General features: G+C 38.2%; 1 protein-coding gene across 1 annotated transcript in view; it reads left to right on the forward strand.

The window, feature by feature from the left end:
* LOC126336262 (dynein axonemal heavy chain 3) overlaps window positions 1-24,336 on the forward strand; it is a 1,127,841-nt gene that overhangs the window by 48,379 nt on the left and 1,055,126 nt on the right. The window contains exons 3-6 of the mRNA XM_049999758.1: window positions 1,263-1,478; window positions 1,796-1,923; window positions 4,245-4,386; window positions 7,270-7,361. Coding sequence (XP_049855715.1) covers window positions 1,263-1,478; window positions 1,796-1,923; window positions 4,245-4,386; window positions 7,270-7,361 — 578 coding nt within the window. The remainder of the gene's footprint in view (window positions 1-1,262; window positions 1,479-1,795; window positions 1,924-4,244; window positions 4,387-7,269; window positions 7,362-24,336) is intronic.

A 24,336-nucleotide genomic window follows, 5' to 3' on the forward strand; every position in this document is an offset into this window, starting at 1 on the left:
GCCAACTAAAGTTCTTAACAATCCACTTTAGTTATTGGAGGTAGCTGTCCATACTATTTCTAGTAAATATTAATTGAACACCATGTGTAACCTGGAATACAGAGCTCCACTACAGTTATCTGCTCATTATAAAACTGGGTTAATTTTTTCATGTTTGATTAATCTGTTCAGTACAATTGCCACTACGGGTTTCTCACCTTGAGTTGGTGGCAGATGGATTTGAAACCCTCTCAAATCCATATATTCTCCCCAACTAGATTCAGCACCTCAACAAGCAAAGATACCCAGGTTAATGGAGAAAATAAAAAAAAACTGGTTGTTGTATATTGTTTTAAAATAAAATAAAATGAATCCAGACAAAAGATGAAATTCTGATATTCCATGTTTTTCCTTTAGTTGAGAATGTTTGGCCATTTGATTCTACATCAATACATACATATTTTAAGAGTTGATTGTGTATAGAATTCCAGGTGCAGTTATTATAGTATTACGAGGGCATAATTTGCTTTTGGATGAAAGTGGGAGGGGGTTACAGGTGTAAGTGACTTGGATGAATTCAAGCAGCCTGCCTTTTCTAAACAAATTAACTATGGAATGTGCTGTTATCATGACCCATTTTGCTATCCACAAACCCCTCCCTATTGAGCAATATCATAACTTGTTCTCTAATTGAGTACCACCTATGTGACCACATTGGGCAATGTTTTGTCATTTGGGCTACTAATGAAAAAATTCCGAACAAATTTTTTAAAGAAATGCAATCATTGCCCTTTGAGTGGTAATTTTATAGATTAATGCTATTTTTGGATGACACTAGCAAATCCAAGTTTATTTCGATCCACTGATTTTAATTTCATGTTATTTCCAATGATGTTTACTTCTCTGCTGCCTTACAAAGTACTGGTATGAGTACATCATTTCCTTTACCTACAGTCGATTTATATGGAATACTTTGTCATTGTACTTGTAATCATTGTTTATGTTGTTTTGTTTTACACTCATTTTACATATCTATTAATCATTACTCAGCTCCATACTCTGTCGCCTTTTAAGTTCTCAAATTAATTTTTAGAATGTACCAGTAGGATGCTATCAAGCTGCATTCTTGACTAAATCAGCACTCAGTGAAACCTGTTGGTATGATCATGTATTTTCCGCATACATGGATAAATATTTTGCTCTGCAAAATTCAATGCATTTATTTTTTCTGTGTGTTTTAGTAGTAATGTTGTACACAGTAAATCATGTGTCTTCTATTTTAGGGATGCTATGAATATTTTACACCAAGTGAGTCAATTGGAAGTTGTTATACCCCTTCAGCAAGGAAGCTTAGGATCCAGTGTTTACGTCCTCGGCGGAAATTACTTCACCAACTTCCCCTTGATGAGCATGGCAGATTGATGTATCCCCCTAAAATAGCACGGGTGAATAAGATGTCCAAAGCTATTGTTGAAGCTCCTGGCACAATCAGTCTAGAGGTTAGTGTTGATTGCTACTTGTAATAGATAGAAGAATATGCAGTTTTTTAGACAATTATGGTAAATGACAATGATGGATGACTGTTTTAACTTAATTTAAGTGGATAGATTGTTAGTGGTTCTACAGATAGAGTTGTATTTGTGTTCATGAAATACTAAATGTTTATCATTGTATATGGAGTTAAAAATATCATAGGTATGTGCTTAAATAAAAAATGAAATTATGTTGACTTCACCACATATATTTCAAGCATGTGTACAATTTCTGACTAATATTTGTTATGGAAGATACAAAGTCATCTTTTTTTCTCTTTCAGGCATTGATACAAGCCAGTAATGCTCCAGCTAAGAAGAAAAGACCAAAGAAAGATTACCGTGTAATTTTACAACAAGCTGCTGTACAAAATTGGAGTAAGCGAGATGACGAACTGCATCGACAGACAGAGTTAGTGTTCATACAAAACTAAATATATTTGATTTTAGACTGTTAATTAATAGTAAATTATGAAACCTTAAGAGTTTCTTAGGGTAATAATATGAAGACTCACAGGGACTAGTCTGCACAGTATTCAATTACTTCCTAAGTGGACATGTGATGTAAATTAACCCTTTCTGCAGACAATTTTCCAAGTTTTCTTTGCAAAAATAGGGGTCATTTTTATTCAGTTATTAGAACGGATGTAAGGATATTATTATAGGAATGTAAGAAGAAAACCACAAACTTATTTTAGAGTTGATTTTTAATTGACGTTTAATATAAATAATGAGTGAAATGTGAAAATCACTTTCTATGTTATAATAGCATATTAAACATGTTGATAATTTTCCTTTGTGCTGTATGCCTTGAATGTTCGACACTCAAGCTCGAGAATACAGTTACATAATTGCTGTTGCTGGAAGGTATTTGTACATATGTGTGAGGGAGACTGAATAATGTGTAAAATGCGACTCACGGTATTTCAGACGAAAATAGAAAGATTCCACAGAAAAATAACGACCTCCAATGTTCCAGAGCAACAGAATGTAAACTCAAAATCATTAGCAATAGAACGTAAACTCAAAATCATCAATATTTTTACATAAAATATGGAATTGAGTACAGCAGGGTCACAGCAAGAATTAGCACTGCAAGTGCAGACAGCTGAACTGCCTATCTCATCAGAGAGAGCTCCTGTTTATAGATGCTCTGAATATTCTGTCAATTTGGAATATTCCATAAATAAGTGAATCAAAGAACTGAAAATAAACTGAATTGCAAATGTTACATGACAAATAATAGCAGGAGGTTGGAATTGGAACCAACTCGCACACTTCCAGCCGGCAACTGTGAGGATTAAAAAGTGGCAGACAGTGCATAATATGTGGCATTGCTTTAGAGTGGACTGTAGCTTCTTGGACCTGTCAGTGGGATACAGTGTGGTTGTCAGTGGGATACAGTGTGGTTAATCTTCACAACCTGGCCACATTGTCACTTCTTAAAGGTTACTGCAACACTCAAGTAGAGTTACTACTCTCAAGGCATTCCAGTCTTCGGGTCTTCACATTCCTCGTACATGAAACCCATGTTAATGATCTGCTACTTGAGACTGTGATATGGCTTAGTGCAAAGGACACGGACAATATCTCTGAGCTTTTGTCTAATTGATCCAGGAGCACCATTCTTCACTTCGTAAATGACATTTGACAAGTGGCTTAGTGTTCGGTAAGAGAAAAAGTAGTGCTGACAATGCTGATGCATCATGTGGTGCCTCCCTCCATTCTTCCATCTCCATTTTGACACCCAGTCTATACAGCAGGCCCTCGCAACCCTGTTTTGTTTATTTTCTCTTCTGCTCCAACCCAGCTCACTTTTAGGACCCTTGCATATTTCTCACTGTTTTCTTGTGCTTTGTATTCTTCTCTCAGTACTGTTGTCCCTTTTTTTCTGCCTTGTGATCCCCCCATGTCACATGTCCCATATCACATGTCCCTTAAGTTTCCCTGTACAGAGGCACTTGTTTCACCCCACTCCAGTTCTACCTTTCCTAATCCTGTGCTAACCCTTTGTCTCCACAGTCCACACTCCTCTGCATTTTCCCGCCACCAGCACTGTTTTATGCCCAATCTTTACTTTTTAAATCTGTATGTCAACTTGTTTTATGCCAAATGAATGTGAAATTTGTAGTCCTTGTCGGTCAGTTGAATGTGTTATAACAGTATGATTGTGAAATTATGAACTAAAATTAGAAAGCTGACCTCTCAACATTCACAGTTGTTCATTTTATTCCTTTTAAACTTATAATTCCTTGTTTCTGAAATGGCTGCTGATCCACTAGCATTAACAGGCACCATGTTAGTCTTAAGAAAGTTTCCATTGTTTGCAGTAATATGAATTTATTGTTTCCAACATATATAACAAGTCAGTCAACCAAACTAATTGACCTATAGGTGAAAAAGTAACATGACATTAATAATATGACTCCAAATGGATTGTGTCACCACGAACCAGAGGAATGAGATAATAAAACTATCTGAAGTGCTTACATGCAGCAGTCAGATGGATTTATCCAAAGAAATTTACACTGCGCATGTGATTTGTGTGTCAGCCCTGATGACGGCCCTTAACTCTGAGCTTAGTATTTTCAATTGTTGATTTGCTTTCTTGATTGCCTGATAAATGATTTTTGTTGCATAAGTATCACTAACAAAAATCACACAGTCTCGTAAAGACAGTATCACAAACGAGAGTGCTACGCATGTAGTTGTCAACAGAGTCGTGTGTTTTAGAATACTGACTCTGCGGCAGGCAGAGGTGCCTGTCCATCCTGACGAACAACTGAGAATACTCAGGGAAGCGGTGGAGGAGGAGCAGCCACTGCAGCTGGTGCGGGACCAGGACATGCAGAGGATCAACTACTACATGACACAGGTGAAGTGAATTCCCAGTATTTGAGTTTGGGTGGCTTTATGTTCTTAATCTGATGATAATATTCATTCTCATGTGTCCAGTTGTTTATTCATCAGGGTCATTCCTTGTATCTCACTGGTGGTGATAGATGATGAATTCAGAATTTTGCCATATGTGGTACATGGATACCTATATGTCTTTGTAGTAAAACTGGCAAATAGCACTGTCCTAACTGCAACCATTTTTGATAAATTCAGGTTTGAAGGCTCAAGGGTGTGTAACCAATTATTAGCCAGGCACCAATTTCTCTATTTTCAGAGATCTATTACTTGGTAATGGGTTGACCTACAGATTTCAACTCTCTTACCCATGTAGTACATAGGTCACTAGGTTGATATAATTTATAAGAAATAGGATGGATCATTTAGTTTTTTTATGAGAAATGTTTAATAATGCACTTTTTCATGGGCTGTAATTTAAAAACAAAAAAAAAAAAAACCGGAATTGTGTACAGGAAAACAACACAGACCTCAGCTTCAGCACTGTAAGTCTTTAGTCCTAGTGTTATGTGAAGATGATAAAAAAAAATTGTGGTTGACCAGTAGGTTAGAACTGTAAACTGTAAACAGGTAAGAACTGAAAACAGTTATTAATCATTTTTTGTAATGTGTATCTTGTCCTTCACTGTTAAATGTCTTTTTAAGTGTAAAGAAGTACAAGAGACATCTTGGGTGAACAAATGTGGTGTTATATCCTTTTTATGTTACTGGAGATTAAAAAGACAGCTTCAGTAAAATAAAAGAAAAAATGCAAGCAATAACGGAACATTAATAAATGTTTACAGATGTATCAGTATACATAGACATAAAAATTAAGTCAGAAAATTTTTGTAAGCAACAGCTTCATAGACAAGTTCAAATAGAAACAAGGAAACTGTATTTTTAAAACTCTTCCATGTTCCATATAACATTGTTTCCCCTAACATCTTGATACAAAAACAAAATAAGTTCACTTAAATGTAAGAGATGCGATCTTGTAGCACTTACTGTCGAGTTTATACAACCGTGCACTGTGACTTTGTGATGATGGGACACCCACCTTCCATTTAACATTGGAGAAGAGGACTGAAACAGTACGTTTCCCATGGTGCCATGCAAGGAATTGTGATTCAATAGGAGACACATAGTTGACCTCTACATCTTTAAATTCATGTGATACTGCCCTACTTGCAGCTGCTCCAACAAAGTGTTTTCATGAGATGCCATAGCAACAGTAGTTCCATTTGAATCTGTTGAAAGTCTCTTAATTACGATGGTGTTAATAGCAGTGACTAGAAATACATGGTGCAGCTGTGTTCCTGCAACTGTTCTCACTGTACTGTACCTGTATTTCAGAAAACCTTCACATGATTTGATCCTCTGTGAAGAAACAAACATATAACCACCCTGCACTTAGTTGGGTGTCCATGTGAACAGTGCAGAACATTTTTCCAATGTAGTGGAGCTCCTCACATAGAAATGGAGAAGTTCAACTACAGCCAACAGATTCAAGTTTTAACACTTACTCCACCTTCTTAGAGCATTGCCAGAGTATCTGCTACTAATGGTGCCACAGAGCACGTAGTACGTGTAGCGAAAATGTCAAAGATCATAAGTGGGGTAACTGTTTATCCAGAGTGCAGAAGTGGTCGGAAGATGTTAACCTGAAACTGTGAAACAAGAGGTAGTGATGTTTTATGAAAATGACAATTTTCCAGAAGAGTATGTTACTGTTGTGGTAGATAATGAGAGGAATCGCATGCAGAGAAGACTTATTTTAGTTTAGCTCAAAGAGCTGTACACATAATATAGCACATTAATGTTCTAGTTTCTTTGCCGGAGATCAAGTTGTATGAAGATTTTTTGGAATAATGGAACATGATTGCACCATGCATTTCTAGTCACTGCTTGAACATGCCACATGATGGCATCTTAAGATTCTCCCCCATACCGATGTCTTGACTGTCCAAAACTCTAACTTTCAGTCACCACTCAAAGAATATGCTAGGTAGAGATATAACATAGTTAGCGCTAAATTATTGTATGCTATTTCAAAAACACAAATGCAGCTATTACCTTCAAAAAACTTTCTGCACATCAATGCTAGGCAAAACTGCAACATTGCTTTTTGTGATACTCACTTATACTTGTCTTGAACTACTGTGGCTGCATAGCACAGTATATGCACTGCAATGTTGAAAACTGCTCCACAAATCCTTGCAATGGTTATGGTTGTAAATCTATTGTCTTTTCACTTCATAATTCATTGAACACTTTGATTCAGCTGCAATATGTTAAGTAGTCAAACTTAAATCTGGTACTGCATGTTGGCAGTCACTCTGCATTTTCTTCTGTGTGAAAGACAGACGTGATGTTAACACCTTATTGTGTTATAAACGGTAGTAGATATATGCACATTTATGAAATATTTGAGGTTTATAATGTTGGTGAAAACAAGGCTTGCAGAAATCAAGCTCTCTTCTCCAGGAGATAAGAAGAAACATGCTGACTGTAGTGAATAAATTGGGTACTGCTACACAGCACCAAGATTCAGAGTTAGCATTGTTTGGTGGGACATACAAGACATTCACCTGCGTAGAGTTTTAATTTTATTTTGCATTACTAGAAATTGCAGTAGATATTGTAGTGCTATAATATTAAGTTTTAAATATCCATTTACAATGCAAGAGACAGTTATTACTGATTCATATGGGGGACACTGTCTACAAATTTCCAGTTGTATATAACTCAAGATAATGGATACTCCTTTGGTGACTGTGAAAATACTATCAATATATATTACATTAACATATTTTAATATACTGCTTAGCCACATGGTTGATGATTTATCTTTTAAAAATTCTAGGGCATAACAGATGATATGATTGAACAGTTCCCAGACATTTTTTTGAGAGAAGCAAAGAAGAGGATACCTAACAAGTACTTGAGCAAAGAAGAGTAAGTTAACAACAAAGAGTTAAAATATTTTTAACTGGTGAAGGCATAGTTCTCAGATCTTTAGTGGCCTCACCACTCCCTCATATCATACAGTTCCTACATAAATTCATCTTGGTATAAGTGACTTTGGGGCTTGAAAAATTGTTTGCAAGTATAGTTTATTTACTCCTTTTTAATAGGTTAAGTTCATACTGATTCAAGTGCCTTCTCTTGGCAAGAAAAACATTAGATGAAGATCAATAATAATATGAAAAGGATAGATAAGCAACTCACCATAAAGATGATACATTGAGTTGTATGTTGGCACAATGAAAAGACTGTTACACAACACACTTAGCTTTTGACCGTAGTGGCCAGAGGTAGCAGACGTGTGGGTAAGGTTTACTTGCCTGTGTGAATGTGAGTATGTATTTTCCTTTCTGATCAATGCTTCGCTGAATTCTCATTTTGTAACAGTCTTCTCATTGTCCCTGTGTGCAGCTCAACATATCTTTATGGTGAGGAGAAGTTTATCCTTTTCATAATATTGTTGATACTCCAACCTTGAATTTCCATTGTTAGGTGAAAATCACTTATAGCTGCTGCAGTTTAACTTCCAAGTTCCTTGGTATGGCAGTTTCAAATCACTTTACATAACATTAACTTATTATTAACAGATCCAAGAAACAAATCGTGCAGTAATCTTTTTACTCTAAATAACAGCTATACAGTTCCTGCAATACCTTATATACATCTGAGAATATATCTTCACACTTCCTCAGACATCACAATACAAATTGCAACTTACTTCAGTAACATTGTTGTCTCCTCCTCTCTCTGTCTATCTCTCTGTTGTGTGGCAGTCCTTCTGCGACTTGGTGCAAGTTATTTTATGCTACATTACTTAGGCAACTTGTGTGTCAGTGGTGATGAAATGATGATGAGGACAACACAGTGTCCAGTCTCCAGGCTGAGAAAATCTCCAAACTGGCCAGAAATTGAACTCGTGCTCCTTAGGTTAGCTGTCTGCCTCACTGACCCTGCAGCTACTGAGGTGGACAAACTAATAATGTTAAGGTTCTGGAAGTAAATCTGTCGCAGGGAGTAATGTCAGTTCAACCAGGGGCTCCAGCTCACAGTCTCAGATTTGACTGAAATTCTGTACACTAATTCTACCATGTGTGGAACACTCGTGTACAAAGTATTAGTTTCCCAATTAGTTCCAGAATTACGACTTGTGAAAGAAGGTGGGGTGACCCGGAAATTGCACCCCGATTCTGGAAATCCATCTTCAGACCCAACTTCAGGTCTTAACAACTTTGGAACTATTCCACACAGTCCACTGAAATTTTTCCAAACCAGTAACATCCGTTTAGAGAACACACTCCATGAATTAAAACACCAACAACATATTTCTGAGGGGAAAATAAAAAATTTGAAAATGTGATTAAAAAAAGTTATACGTTAAAAGGTACATATTGTAGGTGCCCTCTATGCCAAATATAATGCACTCAAAAAGGGTATAAATTTTTTTGTGGTAAGCTTAATGTGGCCTAAACACACACAGAACTCATCATGCCCATATCAGGCACAAAAACTGAGATACATGCACACGAAAATACAAAAATTTGAAAAATTACCTGAGAAACATTGATTTTCTAAGTGTTGTATCACAAAAGGGACAAGTGGTATCCAAGCCAAATTTCACACACTGCATAAGTAGACCATAATGATATATATCTCAAAATTACAGCATGTTATTGCAAGACATTTGTGTACAATGGAAGTTGCCATATGTATTTGGTGTGCTGTGGCCATTGTTCCAAAACACAATTTTGTAAAAACATATCATAAACTGTTCTGCCTCTTCTTATCCTCTCCCACAACTGTTTAATCACCAAGCAACAACATATAGACAGATTAACACAACCTATCCTTAATGTTTACTGCACCTTAACTGCTAAAAACCAGTCGATTGAGTTTCAAACAGAAGTTCTCCCACACTTTAGCTACTGTACTCTGTACATTGAGTGGCAAATTGTACTGTCTTCATGACACTGTGTTAGGAACTGGAACTGTCATAAGAATATGTTCAAAAGGACTCCAACACCTGTCTGCCAAACGTGGCCAATGAAATGATCTTGCTGGTCGTGCTGGTGCATTGAAGTTCACAAATACACCATCTTCTGCTTCATAGCACTCTGCGACACATCCTAAGTACCATTTGTCATCATAAACAGCAATAACATAGCAACCTGGTTGTATGTTGCTGCTTTTGCTTCTGAATCCTGAGTCAGACACACTGTGAAGACACATGTTGTGCATGATCCTATAGTTATAACCAGACAGTCTGCTCATATGCACATTGTCAGAGTCCTCTGGAGAGACATGATGGCTCCTTGTGCCTGCAACAGTTTTAACGTGTTCTAGTCTGCTTTTTAGCAACTCTTCGACTGATTTCACCTCATCTTTTGAAACACTGAGTGATTGAATGCCAGAGATATTTTTCTGTACACAGGTAAATAATTGAAGAGGTGTTAGAATGTGACCTTCTGTAGGGTGCTGCAGACAAGCTCGTGATGCCATGCACTTCATGGTAGCACCAATACCATCACATACATTTTTACCATGACTTGTTGCGAAAAAATTCCTTTGTGTGTGAATCTGAAAATCATGGTAATGCATGCATAAGTCTTTGAGATTTTTACAGTTTTTGTACAGACTAGATTCCTCATCACTGAAGTATTTCATAAAATGTATGCGAGGCAGCTTGTTTTTCACATATGCCATGACAGTGTGAATGTGGGCATTAACTGCAATGGCATCATGAATTAAACAGTTACTAAAAACACACAGGTTCATGACAGACACATCACTTGATTCACCTCTATAGTAAATCGCAAATGGCTGGAGAGTTTGCTTGACTGTTGTCCCAATGATATCCTTGGATGGCATATTGAACTATAAATGCATAATTTTTAGAAAAGTCTAGTATTACTACAATTGCATCTTGTTTCAAATTATCCTTACAAAACTGGAGATAAGCTGATTGTGCTGTTGCTGTGAAGCTGTGTGTGGTCAATTTGTCCGTTTTCTGACAACACATTTCAACAAAATCTTCCACTGTACTTTGCTTTGTTTCAAGACTTGTGCAATCCATGTGTGTCCATTGTTTATAAGAAACAAGTTCATCATCATCCATAAGGAGTTCACCATACAGTTTGTTGTTCATGTGTTCTACAAGATTTGCCTTACCAGGACACTTTTCACACCTGTGTATCACGCACTGGTAGGAACTGATGTAACACACTAGCAGCTTCATTTAACCTTTGTAATCCAGACCAGAATCCTTTATAGCAGCAAACATCAGCTTAGCATTTTGATGGGTCTCACAATACACAAACATGGTGTGTGCCCCTTGCACTTACAGGCACAACCCATTTTGGCCGAAGATGATAAACCTACTTTGGTATTGGGATACTTTTCCTTGAATTCTACATATAGTTCTGATATGTTGCATAGCAGCAGTCTTTTTTTGCATCTGTACCTGTACATTTGCATTTCCACCGTTACATAGTCTTTTTTTTTTTCCAGGCATTATTCGGCTATAGTCATTATTTTCATAAAACTCTGACATTAGCTCCTTTATTTCTGAACTCAATTGCTTACCCTGAGCCTGCTGAAGTTGTGGAAGCACCCCTTGGGCTGCTTTTATTTTCCTAGCTTACCTTACCATATATCTAGAAACATTGAATTCCTTTGCAGTGTAGTCAATAGACCAGCTTGGAAGGTGCAAGGGTGAGAATAGCTACTTTTTTCTGGCGTTGGATATGGCACATTTTTCTTTCAAATCATGCACAATTTTGTCCAAATCAGAGCATTTCTGGCATGATTTCTGTTCCTTTGGAGCAGATAGGTGTTCCTCTTCCACCATTAGTGTGTCAGCTATTTTGTGTTTTGATTCCATTTGAGCTTCTTGTAGTTTCCTTCTACCATAGCTAGGCCTGTCTCTTTTCCCAACTTTGTGTGTCTTCACGGGAGATAAACCAAGAGCAGTCACTGAACTATTTAATTGCTCGTCCGCTGTGGTTGCAGGTGGCTGATACTCTTCGTCACTGTCATGTAAATTATCAGAATATTATTCATTTTTTAGCTGTGTAACACACCTGGAACATAACTTTTGTCCTGGTTTCATGTTAAGTCCCATGCACTGATTCACTTTCAATACTGATTTTATATCAATTTCTCTGAGGCTACACTTCACTGTCTTCTTATGAATCCGAAATGGATCAAAACAACTTCTTTGTAGGAAAGAATACTTATCCAGAAACACTTTCATATGATGATAACAAACACTAAAGTTTCCTGGAACTGTACTTCTTGTGCCCACAGGGTGTATCCCGGATCTCCATAGCAACAAATCTTGGTCCAATTCATCCAGATCGTACAGTACAAAGCAAATGCCATATTTTGTTCCATATGTTGTTTTATGACGTTCAGATGCTTGTGCTCTACCAATACTGCAACTTGTTTGAACAAAAGCACCACTAGTACACTCTTCTGCCTCCATACTGACTTTCCATAACAGTACTGACCGGTCTGAACTGCAATCTTAAAAGCATGAGTAACCTGTAATTGTTGCTTGTTCCTTTGTTGTCCCTGCCTAACAATGACTCATTCTGTCCCTGAAAACTACCATTGTTTAACTTTCTGTTGCCTAATGGTTCCCAACAATTGCTGCAGCTTTATCTGAAACAAGCTGTCTGCATCATCACTATTACTTGCTAAATCGTGTTAAAAGAAACGTAACCAAATACATCTGTGTCAACTTTTATCATACACAAATGCCTTGCGATAACAAGTTGAAATTTTGCTACTTATTATATTATGATCAACTTATGCAGTGTTTGAAAATTGGCTTGGATATCACTTGTCCCTTTTGTGCTACCACACTTAGAAAATCCAGGTAAATTTCAGGTAATTTTTTAAATTTTTGTATTTTGTGTGCATGTAACTCTGTGTGACTGATATGGGTAAGATGAGTTCCGTGTGTGTTTAGGCCACATTAAGCGTACCACAAAAAAAAAAATTATACCCTTTTTGATTGAATTATATTTGGCATAGAGGGCACCTACACCTTTTAATGTATTACATTTTTTAAATCACATTTTGGAATTTTTTATTTTCCCTCAGAAATATGTTGTTGGTATTTTGATTCTTAGAGTGTGTTCTCTAAGTGGATGTTATTGGGTTGTAAAAATTTCACTGGACTGTGCAGAAAATTTCCAAAGTTATTAAGACCTGAAGTTGGGTGTGAAGATAGAGTGCCAGATGCTGCCAGATGCAGGTTGCAATTTCTGGGTCACACCACCTTCTTTGCCATAATTCTGGAACTAACTGCCAGGGGAACTTAAAATTTTGTACATGAGTGTTCCACACTTGGTAGCATTGGTGTGCTAAATTTCAGCCAAATCTGAGACTATCAGCTGGAACATTTTCTCAAATTGGTTGAATTGGCATGTAATGACCCAACAGTGAAATGTGATCTTGAAACATAATTCTGAAATTATGGAACCCAACAAGAGTTTTAAAATAATAATAATAATAATAATAATAATAATAATAAAGAAAATGCACAAAAATCTAAGAGTTATTTAGGAACAGAATAAAATACGAAAAGTATTGAAATATGAATTGTTGAATTACTTTAGGAGTTCCATTGAGCTTCCAAAACATTGGTAGACATTTTTCATCTAGCTGGTAGGCAGAAATAGTCATTCATCAAATATCTGTGGAAATGGTTCTGTTATGAGACTGCACCCAGGTTTGTGTGTGGGGTTGTACATCACTAGGTGGATGTAGAGACCTTTATGTCTTTCCAACTGGAATTCTGATTAATTAGTCCTGTGGTTACCAAACTTTGTTTCACACTGAGCCATAAAACTGACAAAATGATGAGTGCGGGCCACTTCATGATTCTGCACAATCCTTCTAAGCGAGAACTGAAGCTCTTGGTAACATCTCACCATTCCGTACATTTTTTGAATCAAATGCAAGTACCATTGATGAGCCAGATGAACTGATGTTACGGGCTGTAGTTTAGTGACTCCTGATCTGGTCCATAAAGGTGGCATAAAATATGTCTTTATTTCTGTGTGCTGTGGGACAAAAATGATTACATTTTTCTAGATGGTAGTGTTGGACCCTGAAGGTCTTGCTTGTTGGATGCTGTGAACCTTTCCATATTTCTGTATCATAATTCACATTCTTAATGGTAGTACAACTACGTGGGACCAATGACTTTTGCAGTCTGGTCCCTTCAACCCCCCACCCCACAACTACATGAATTTCTGCTGGTTTAGCTGCTTACTCTTCTTTAGTCCCTAGTAATATCTTCCACAATCTTCAGACAAATGCCATATGATCTGCCTCCTCTGGAGTTTATGTAATGCCTCATTTGTTCATCAACAAACTGTCTATAAAATGTGTATGATCCCAAGAACGCTTGTGATTGCTTTCTGCTTGTTGACACTGAAAATTCATGATTACCTGTAGCTTTTCTGAGTCACCATTGCTATGTCTATTCTCAAATATGGAAAATATTTACAGTGTGGGTTCCATGTCTTTCCTCAGCAAAGAACACACACACACACACACACACACACACACACACACACACACACACACACACACGCACACACATTCATGACACAATAAAGAACACATCACACACACTCGGATGCCACCACTGGCAGCTCTGACCAAAATGTGAAAGTCATGTGAATAGCAGTCTGGAGTGTGGCAGTAATGGGGAAAGGATAACAGAGAATGAGTTGGGAGGGGGAAAGAAGAGTGCCATCTGGTGAGGCATGCAGAGACTGCCAGGTGCAGCATCAGAAGGTGGGATGTGTGGGAGGGGAAAAGGGGGGAGACAAAATACGAGGGAAGAATAGGAGGAAAGTGGAAAAGGGGAAGAGGGGTAAAGGAGGGGAGCAGAAAAGTAGGGGAGTGGAGAAGAAGGGGAGCAGGGAAAGAGAGATAGAAAGGTCGAGTACAATGGCAGAGGGCGGCACACAAAGAGGCTGAGAGAATGTGAGAGGCATATACCCCCAATCCTCCGACCACGCCAAAGAACCAGTAGCAAAGGAGTGCCTCCTTCATCACCCAGTACCATCCCGAACTGGAACAACTGACCCATGTCCTTTGTTACGGCTTTAATTACTTATCATCATGCCCTGAAATGAGAGACACTCTACTTAAGATCCTTCCTACCCCTCCAATAAGTGGTGTTCCATCAACCACCTAGCCTCCACAACATTCTAGTCCTAACCCCTTCTGCGAGTATCTCGTATTCCTACCTTCCAAACTTTACAGAAACTCTCCTGCGAAGGTAGGAGACGAGATACTGGCAGAAGTAAAGCTGTGAGGACGGGGCATGAGTCGTGCTTGGGTAGCTCAGTTGGTAGAGCATTTGCCCGCGAAAGCAAAGGTACCGAGTTCGAGTCTCGGTCCGGCACACAGTTTTAACCTGCCAGGAAGTTACAATAGTTACTTTATAATTCTCTTTTCAAGAACTCTGTAAATATGCCACTTTGGTCTGTTTTGTAAGGTCAGTTATGGTTTAGAGTCCAGCAGGGCAATATTTTGCCTATCAGACAAGTTGCCATTATCGAGTGCAGTGATGAACAGGCCGTTTAGGGTGCACAGCAAGCTTGTATCCTGTCCTCCAGTATTTCCTCTCATCGCTTCGTACACGGTCTGTGCTTCGGGGTGTGTATCAGCTGCTGAAGAGATCGGCAGCTGTGGCTGGCAGTGCCTGGTGGGATGTCTCAGGTGCAGAAGTGTTCATGTAGGTGCTTCTAGTTGTCTGTGTTCTTCGAACCCTTCCCATGAGTCTGTTATTTAAGATCTAGCTTACTTCCTTTAATTTATATTGTATCATCCATGAACCTCCCATGAACCATGGCCTTGCCATTGGTGGGGAGGCTTGCGTGCCTCAGCGATAGAGATAGCCGTACCGTAGGTGGCAACCACAACGGAGGGGTATCTGTTGAGAGAACAGACAAACATGTTGTTCCTGAAGAGGGGCAGCAGCCTTTTCAGTTGTTGCAGGGGCAACAGTCTGGATGATTGACTGATCTGGACTTGTAACACTAACCAAAACAGCCTTGCTGTGCTGGTACTGCGAACGGCTGAAAGCAAGGGGAAACTACAGCTGTAATTTATCCTGAGGGCATGCAGCTTTACTGTATGGTTAAATGATGATGGCGTCCTCTTGGGTAAAACATTCCGGAGGTAAAATAGTCCCCCATTCGGATCTCCGGGCGGGGACTACTCAAGAGGATGTCGTTATCAGGAGAAAGAAAACTGGCATTCTACGGATCGGAGTGTGAAATGTCAGATCCCTTAATCGGGCAGGTAGGTTAGAAAATTTAAAAAGGGAAATGGATAGGTTAAAGTTAGATATAGTGGGAATTAGTGAAGTTCGGTGGCAGGAGGAACAAGACTTCTGGTCAGGTGACTACAGGGTTATAAACACAAAATCAAATAGGGGTAATGCAGGAGTAGGTTTAATAATGAATAGGAAAATAGAAATGCGGGTAAGCTACTACAAGCAGCATAGTGAACGCATTATTGGGTCTAAGATAAACACGAAGCCCACACCTACTACAGTACTACAAGTTTATATGCCAACTAGCTCTGCAGATAATGAAGCAATTGATGAAATGTATGATGGGAGACGAAAATTTAATAGTCATGGGTGACTGGAATTTGATAGTAGGAAAAGGGAAAGAAGGAAACATAGTAGGTGAATATGGATTAGGGTAAAAAATGAAAGACGAAGCTGTCTGATAGAATTTTGCACAGAGCATAACTTAATCATAGCTAACACTTGGTTCAAGAATCATGAAAGAAGGTTGTATGCATGCAAGAAACCTGGAGGTACTAGAAGGTATCAGATAGATTATATAATGGTAAGACAGAGATTTAGGAACCAGGTTTTAAATTGTATGACATTTCCAGGGGCAGATGTGGACTCTGGCCACAATCTATTTGTTGTGAACTGTAGATTAAAACTGAAGAAACTGCAAAAAGTTGGGAATTTAAGGAGATAAACTGACTAAACCAGAGGTTGTACAGAGTCTCAGGGAGAGCACAAGGGAACAATTGACAGGAATGGGGGAAAGAAGTACAATAGAAGAAGAATGGGTAGCTTTGAGGGATGAAGTAGTGAATGCAGCTGAGGATCAAGTAGGTAAAAAGACGAGGGCTGGTAGAAATCCTTAGATAATAGAAGAAATATTGAATTTTATTGATGAAAGGAAAAAAATATAAATGTGCAGTAAATGAAGCAGGCAAAAAGGAATACACACATCTCAAAAATGAGATCGACAGGAAGGGCAAAATGGCTAAACAGGGATGGCCAGAGGACAAATGTAAGGATGTAGAGGCTTATCTCACTTGGGGTAAGATAGATACTACCTACAGGAAAATTAAATAGACCTTTGGAGAAAGAGAACCACTTGTATGAATATCAAGAGCTCAGATGGAAACCCAGTTCTAAGCAAAGAAGGGAAAGCAGAAAGGTGGAAGGAGTATATAGAGGGTCTATATAAGGGTGATGTACTTGAGGACAATATTATGGAAATGGAGGAGGATGTAGATGAAGATGAAATGGGATATATGGTACTGCGTGAAAAGCTTGACAGAGCACTGAAAGACCTGAGTCGAAACAAGGCCCCGGCAGTAGACAACATTCCATTAGAACTACTGACGGCCTTGGGAGAGCCAGTCCTGACAAAACTCTACCATCTGGTGAGCAAGATGTATGAGACAGGCAAAACAGCCTCGGACTCCAAGAATATAATAATTCCAATCCCAAAGAATGCAGCTGTTGGCAGATGAGAAAATTACCGAACTATCAGTTTAATAAGTCACAGCTGCAAAATACTAGTGCGAATTCTTTACAGACGAATGGAAAAACTGGTAGAAGCCGGCCTCGTGAAAGATCAGTTTGGATTCCATAGAAATATTGGAACACGTGAGGCAATACTGACCTTACGACTTATCTTAGAAGAAATATTAAGGAAAGGCAAACCTACGTTTCTAGCATTTGTAGACTTAGAGAAAGCTTTTGACAGTGTTGACTGGAATACTCTATTGCAAATTCTAAAGGTGGCAGGTGTAAAATACAGGGAGCGAAAGGCTATTTACAATTTGTACAGAAACCAGATGGCAGTTATAAGAGTCGAAGGGCATGAAAGGGAAGCAGTAGTTGGGAAGGGAGTGAGACAGGGTTGTAGCCTCTCCCTGATGTTATTCAATGTGTATATTGAGCAAGCAGTAAAGGAAACAAAAGAAAAATTTGGAGTAGGTTTTAAAATCCATGGAGAAGAAATAAAAACTTTGAGGTTTGCCGATGACATTGTAATTCTGTCAGAGATAGCAAAGTGCTTGGAAGAGCAGTTGAACGGAAACGACAGTGCCTTGAAAGGAGGATATAAGGTGAACATCAACAAAAGGAAAATGAGTATAATGGAATGTAGTTGAATTAAGTCGGGTGATGCTGAGGGAATTAGATTAGGAAATGAGACACTTAAAGTAGTAAAGGAGTTTTACTATTTGGGGAGCAAAATAACTGATGATTTTCGAAGTAGAGAAGTTTGAAGGTGGCGTATGGTATAGTTGAGAAAGTGAACAAAAGTTATAGTTGTGTGGTGAAAAACGGAACATACGTAAATTATAACAGTGAAATAGTGAAGCTAAATGAACGTGTATCAAGCCTGCAATTAATTGTAGATGTACTAAGGCGGGACATTGCGCCTTTAGAAAATGGAAACGCCGAACTGAAAAAGGCGCTACTATCCCAATCGCCAAAGCAAGTAAAACACAGAACTGGGAGCACAGGACTAGCATGATCACGGAAGAAAGAAGCGAAAAGGTGATAAATACAAGGAATGGAATGAACCACGGCAATAAAAGCAGTTTCAGTGTCCTACCTACAATAAACAAGTGCCCTGAAGTTGATATAGGCATAAAGGTAGAAACAACAAAGCAACATACGTTTACTAGGCCACAAAGGGTTGGTCGTGTGAAACCCAGTGATTGTAGAATTTCTGTGGTAACAAAAACCGTTTTCATGCACTAGTTTCAGATATAAATGTGGAATCCACGGAAAACTGTGATGACAACAACACGCCGAATCTATTTAGTGACAAGCACATGAGCAGAAACGTCTGCAATAAACTTGAAGACAAACTCAAGTGAAAATATTCTCTGATAGCCATGGACGTGAGATCGCAAAAATACTACATTACAGTCATTGTATACAAGCAACTAGTATTGTCAAACCAGGTGCACTCATCCAAAAACTCATCAGAAACATAGAAACTGAAAATGATCGTCATATTGTCGTCATAGCTGGAGCCAATAATGTATATAAAAACGACCTTCACAGTGCAATACGAAACCTTAAGGCAATACTAAATTCAACAAGAGAGAAATCAGTTATTGTAGTCAGAATTCCACATAGGCATAACCTTTCGGAATGGTCATGTGTGAACGTGGAAATCATAAAAGGAAACAGGCAATACTCAAAGATTTGCAGGGCCTACCAAAATGCATATTTTATAAGTATGGACTCCTTGCAAGACATGTCATTCACCTTAATAACAGAGGCAAGGAGATTCTCTGCCAAAACATCAGCATGATACTGAAAGCATCTGACAACCAAGAAGTAATTGCTGCTCTTCCAGTTCCTTGCTTGACGCAAGCAGACCTGAAAATTTGGTTACTTCTATTGCAGCAGTAGAAGTAGAGGTGGAAGCAGCAATTGTACCTACACACATAAGAAACGCTGCAGCAGCAGCACCTACCACACTTCATCTACAGGATTCAACAGCAGCAGAAGATGAAGCAACATCCAAATCTCCACTGTCACTAGTTGCCACAACAATGCCTACAGCAGCAGCAGCAGCAGCAGCAGCAGCAGAAGAAGAAGAAGAAGAAGAAGAAGAAGCAACCACCTTATCTCCACAGTCACCAGATGCCACAACAGTACCTCCACACACCATAACAGCAGTTCCATCAGTTCCTGTTGTAACAGCCTCATCTACAATATCGTCACAAGGAGGGAAGAGTAGGCATACAACAGTAGATGTGCTACCACTCCAAGTGAACAATTTTTTAGTAAAAGGCAACAAGAGGCAGAAATCCAAAAGATAAGCCCTGAAAAAGGTTTGAAAACCAATCACCATAGTGTTCAGTGTGTAAGCAATAAGAGCATGGATCTTAAAATATGTTACCTTAACGTTCAATGACTGAAAGATAAAGAACTTATCATAAATGAGTTTGATCTTGATAACCAGTTTAATATTTTTTGTCTGGGTGAACACTGGGCTAATGAACAGTTGCCAAATTTGACAATTTTAGTATAATAAATAGCTACTCTAGGAAAGAGCACATTAGAGGTGGTGTGGCAATTTATTCCAACCAGTCACTCAATTGTACAATAACCAAACTAGACCTAAATTCCTTGTGTGATTAATCATTAATAGTCATAAGCTAATAGTAGTATCCATGTACAGATCACCAAAGGGAAGCATTAACATATTTTTAGAAAAAAATGGACATGCTATTGAGTGAATTAAGTAATATTAAATGGCTACACTATGATATTGCAATAGGAGGTGATTTGATTGCTGATTTTGATGTTACTAAATGTAAGGGTAATGTTGCAGATCTGGAAAACTTACTAAGATAATACAATTTATATCATGTTAATAACAGGCCTAGAAGAAACAAAGCATGTTTAGATAACATCTTTGTATACTTCAAGACCACTGAAAACACATGCGAAGTTGTAGTGTTCCTATTCTCTGACCATGACTCCGTATCTCTAAATTATGCAAGTAAAATTCCCCTCAATAGGAGCAATGCAAACAGACCTGTCCCAACCGTTGTGATTACCAGACCTGTAACTGAGGATAAAATTAACACATTTCGTAATTCCCTTGCTGACAGAGACTGGTTTGGCCATTGTAGTGTCGATGGAATTACACATCAAGTAATGACCTGCCAGCCACAATAATATTTGATAGCTTTTTTAATGCATTCTTTACCCAATTTAACTATAGTATTCCCATAAAGAAAATCAAAATAATGGACAGCAGCCACAAATCCAGATCTCAAAACAGACAACATATATGGTACACTAAACAGCTGACAGATTTAAAGAAACAAGTTTTGTTACTGTACAACATATACAATAGTATGAAGTCTGACTGTGCCAAATCAGCCTATGTGGAATACAGGAATGAATACAAGAAAGCCATCCTGTAAGCCAAGAAAACCTACAATGCCAACAGCATACATAATTCTATCAATAAATGCAAAACCACTTGGAAAGTAATTAGCAGTGCTGCCACAGATACTAAAAAAGACAAAATTAATATCCCATCACAAACACTCAGTGAGTTTTTTATTAATTCAGTGAAAGAAATAGGAGACGCAATTATCAAACCAGACATTAGTCCATCAGAGTTGCTCTCCCAAAATTGGAGTAGACAGTCACTAAGTACAAGCACACTAACCTTCTCCGAAGTATCGCCTAGATATGTACAAGGAGTTATAAAACAACTGAAATCATCTGATAGCTTAGATATATATGGCATATCATGCAACCTGCTAAAAAAGTGTGTGATTGCATTCTCTACCCTTTAACACATTGCATAAACAAGTGCTTACTTGAGGGATATTTTCCTGTTGAGTTTAAACTGTCTAGGATCGTCCCAGTATACAAAAAGGGAGATAAAGACTCTCCATGTAGTTACAGGCCTATTTCAATAGTACCTGCATTCTCCAAGATAATAGAATGTATCATGTACCAACAATTATCATCTCACTTTGAGAATCTAGGAATAATTAATGCTACACAATACAGGTTTAGGAAGAATCTGTCGTCCATTGATGCAATCAACATAGTAGTCAGTCACATCCTCAAAGTTTTTGAGAACAAAGGCTTTGCTCAGGTCTCATTCTGTGACCTAAGCAAGGTCTTCGACTGTGTTGAGCACACGCCACTACTAGAGAAACTAGAATTCTACGGCATCAAAGGAAACAGTCTCAGACTATTAAAAGCTTATCTCAACAACTGTAAACAGGTAGTTTGTGTTGGTAAGGAAATGTCAAACATAGAAAATGTCAATGACCTCCCCTTGTTTATTAGATCCACCACTGTATTGTATGCAGATGATATGACTTTTCTTCATAGCAGTAACAATCTTAATGATCTTAAAACCTGTGCTGAAAATACACTCATTCATGCAGCATATTGGTTCAGAGCGAATGGTTTCCTGCTAAATGAAAATAATACTCAGCAGATAATCTTCACTCTAAGAGACAAGCCACAATCTGATGACCCTAGTTCTGTTAAATTCCTGGGAGTTTATTTAGACGACAAGTTGTCCTGGGACCAACATGTAAACTATATTAGTAGTAAGCTATCTAGAGTAGTTCATTTATTAAGACAACTCAGAAATTGTGTACCTGAAACATACATCAGATCATCTTATTTTGCATTTCTCCAAAGTATAATAACCTATGGCATTATCTTGTGGGGTAACTGTAATCATATACATGACATCCTATTATTGCAGAAGAAAGCCATTAGGATAATTACACATTCTTCACATAAGGCTCACTGCAAACCCTTCTTTACTAAACAAAAAATTATGACTGTAATAAACCTCTATATATACATTGTCTTAATCTTTACGAAGAAGAACCTACAAGATATGAAACGTAGAGAAAATGTACATTGTTGCAACACAAGAAGCCTCAAACACATATACACGCCTTACCACAGACTATCAAAATCAATAAATAGCTATGAAGTCACAGGGTACAAACTATTTAATAAGCTGCCACATGCCATACAGGATCTTCCTGAACATACATTCAAAGAAAGACTGCATGAATGGCTTATTGCCCACCCGTTCTATTATATCAATGAATTCTTCAACTGTAAAATGCAGTAATCCAACAGATGACCCACTGTACATTTATTGTAATATAAGCTAAAATATTTCAGTAGTCAATACCTTATCACACTGTATTATAAATTGTAACTTCATTTGACGTTGTCAATTGCTGTAATGGCCTAAAGACAATAAAATCTATATTATTATTATTAATATTATGTTATAATACATATAATGCATACCGCTGACACAAGAGAATCACTAGATTGACTGTTGGGCACTCTGTGACATAATAAGAATCTTTCTACTTTAATACACATAGAATACGGTCTTTGGATATGAGAAGGGACAAATCTGTGTTGTACTTTAATGTGTCACACTTCACATTTCCCTTCTATACCCTTATATTTTCTTCCCCCATGAACCATGGACCTTGCCATTGGTGGGAAGGCTTGCGTGCCACAGCGATACAGATAGCCGTACCGTAGGTGCAACCACAATGGAGGGGTATCTGTTGAGAGGCCAGACAAACGTGTGGTTCCTGAAGAGGGGCAGCAGCCTTTTCAGTAGTTGCAGGGGCAACAGTCTGGATGATTGACTGACATGGCCTTGTAACAATAACCAAAACGGCCTTGCTGTGCTGGTACTGTGAACAGCTGAAAGTAAGGGGAAACTACAGCCGTAATATTTCCCGAGGGCATGCAGCTTTACTGTATGATTAAATGATGATGGCGTCCTCTTGGGTAAAATATTCCAGAGGTAAAATAGTCCCCCATTCGGATCTCCGGGCGGGGACTACTCAAGAGGATGTCGTTATCAGGAGAAAGAAAACTGGCATTCTACAGATCGGAGCGTGAAATGTCAGATCCCTTAATCGGGCAGGTAGGTTAGAAAATTTAAAAAGGGAAATGGATAGGTTAAAGTTAGATATAGTGGGAATTAGTGAAGTTCGGTGGCAGGAGGAACAAGACTTCTGGTCAGGTGACTACAGGGTTATAAACGCAAAATCAAATAGGGGTAATGCAGGAGTAGGTTTAATAATGAATAGGAAAATAGGAATGCGGGTAAGCTACTACAAACAGCATAATGAATGCATTATTGTGGTCAAGATAGATACGAAGCCCACACCTACTACAGTAGTACAAGTTTATATGCCAACTAGCTCTGCAGGTAACGAAGAAATTGAAGAATGTATTATGAAATAAAAGAAATTACTCAGATAGTGAAGGGAGACGATAATTTTATAGTCATGGGTGACTGGAATTCGAGTGTAGGAGAGAGAAGGAAACGTAGTAGGTGAATATGGATTGGGGCTAAGAAATGAAAGAGGAAGCCGCCTGGTAGAATTTTGCACAGAGCACAACTTCGTTTAAAAATCATGAAAAAAGATTGTATACATGGAAGAACCCTGGAAATACTAGAAGATATCAGATAGATTTTATAATGGTAAGTCAGAGATTTAGGAAACAGGTTTTAAATTGTAAGATATTTCCAGGGGCAGATGTGGACTCTGACCACAATCTATTGGCCTGTAGATTAAAACTGAAGAAACTGCAAAAAGGTGGGAACTTACGGAGATGGGACCTGGATAAACTGACAGAAACAGAGGTTGTACAGAGTTTCAGGAAGAGCATAAGGGAACAATTGACAGGAATGGGGGAAAGAAATACCGTAGAAGATGAATGGGTAGGTTTGAGGGATGAAGTAATGAAGGCAGCAGACGATCAAGTAGGTAAAAAGACGAGGGCTAGTAGAAATCCTTGGGTAGCAGAAGAAATATTGAATTTAATTGATGAAAGGAAAAAATATAAAAATGCTGTAAATGAAGCAGGCAAAAAGGAATACAAACGTCTCAAAAATGAGATCGACAGGAAGTGCAAAATGGCTAAGCAGGGATAGCTAGAGGACAAATGTAAGGATGTAGAGGCTTATCTCACTAGGGGTAAGATAGATACTGCCTACAGGAAAATTAAAGAGACCTTTGGAGAAAAGAGAGCCACTTGTATGGATATCAA

The sequence above is a fragment of the Schistocerca gregaria genome, chromosome 2 (assembly GCF_023897955.1).
Source record: "Schistocerca gregaria isolate iqSchGreg1 chromosome 2, iqSchGreg1.2, whole genome shotgun sequence".
Taxonomy (NCBI): domain Eukaryota; kingdom Metazoa; phylum Arthropoda; class Insecta; order Orthoptera; family Acrididae; genus Schistocerca; species Schistocerca gregaria.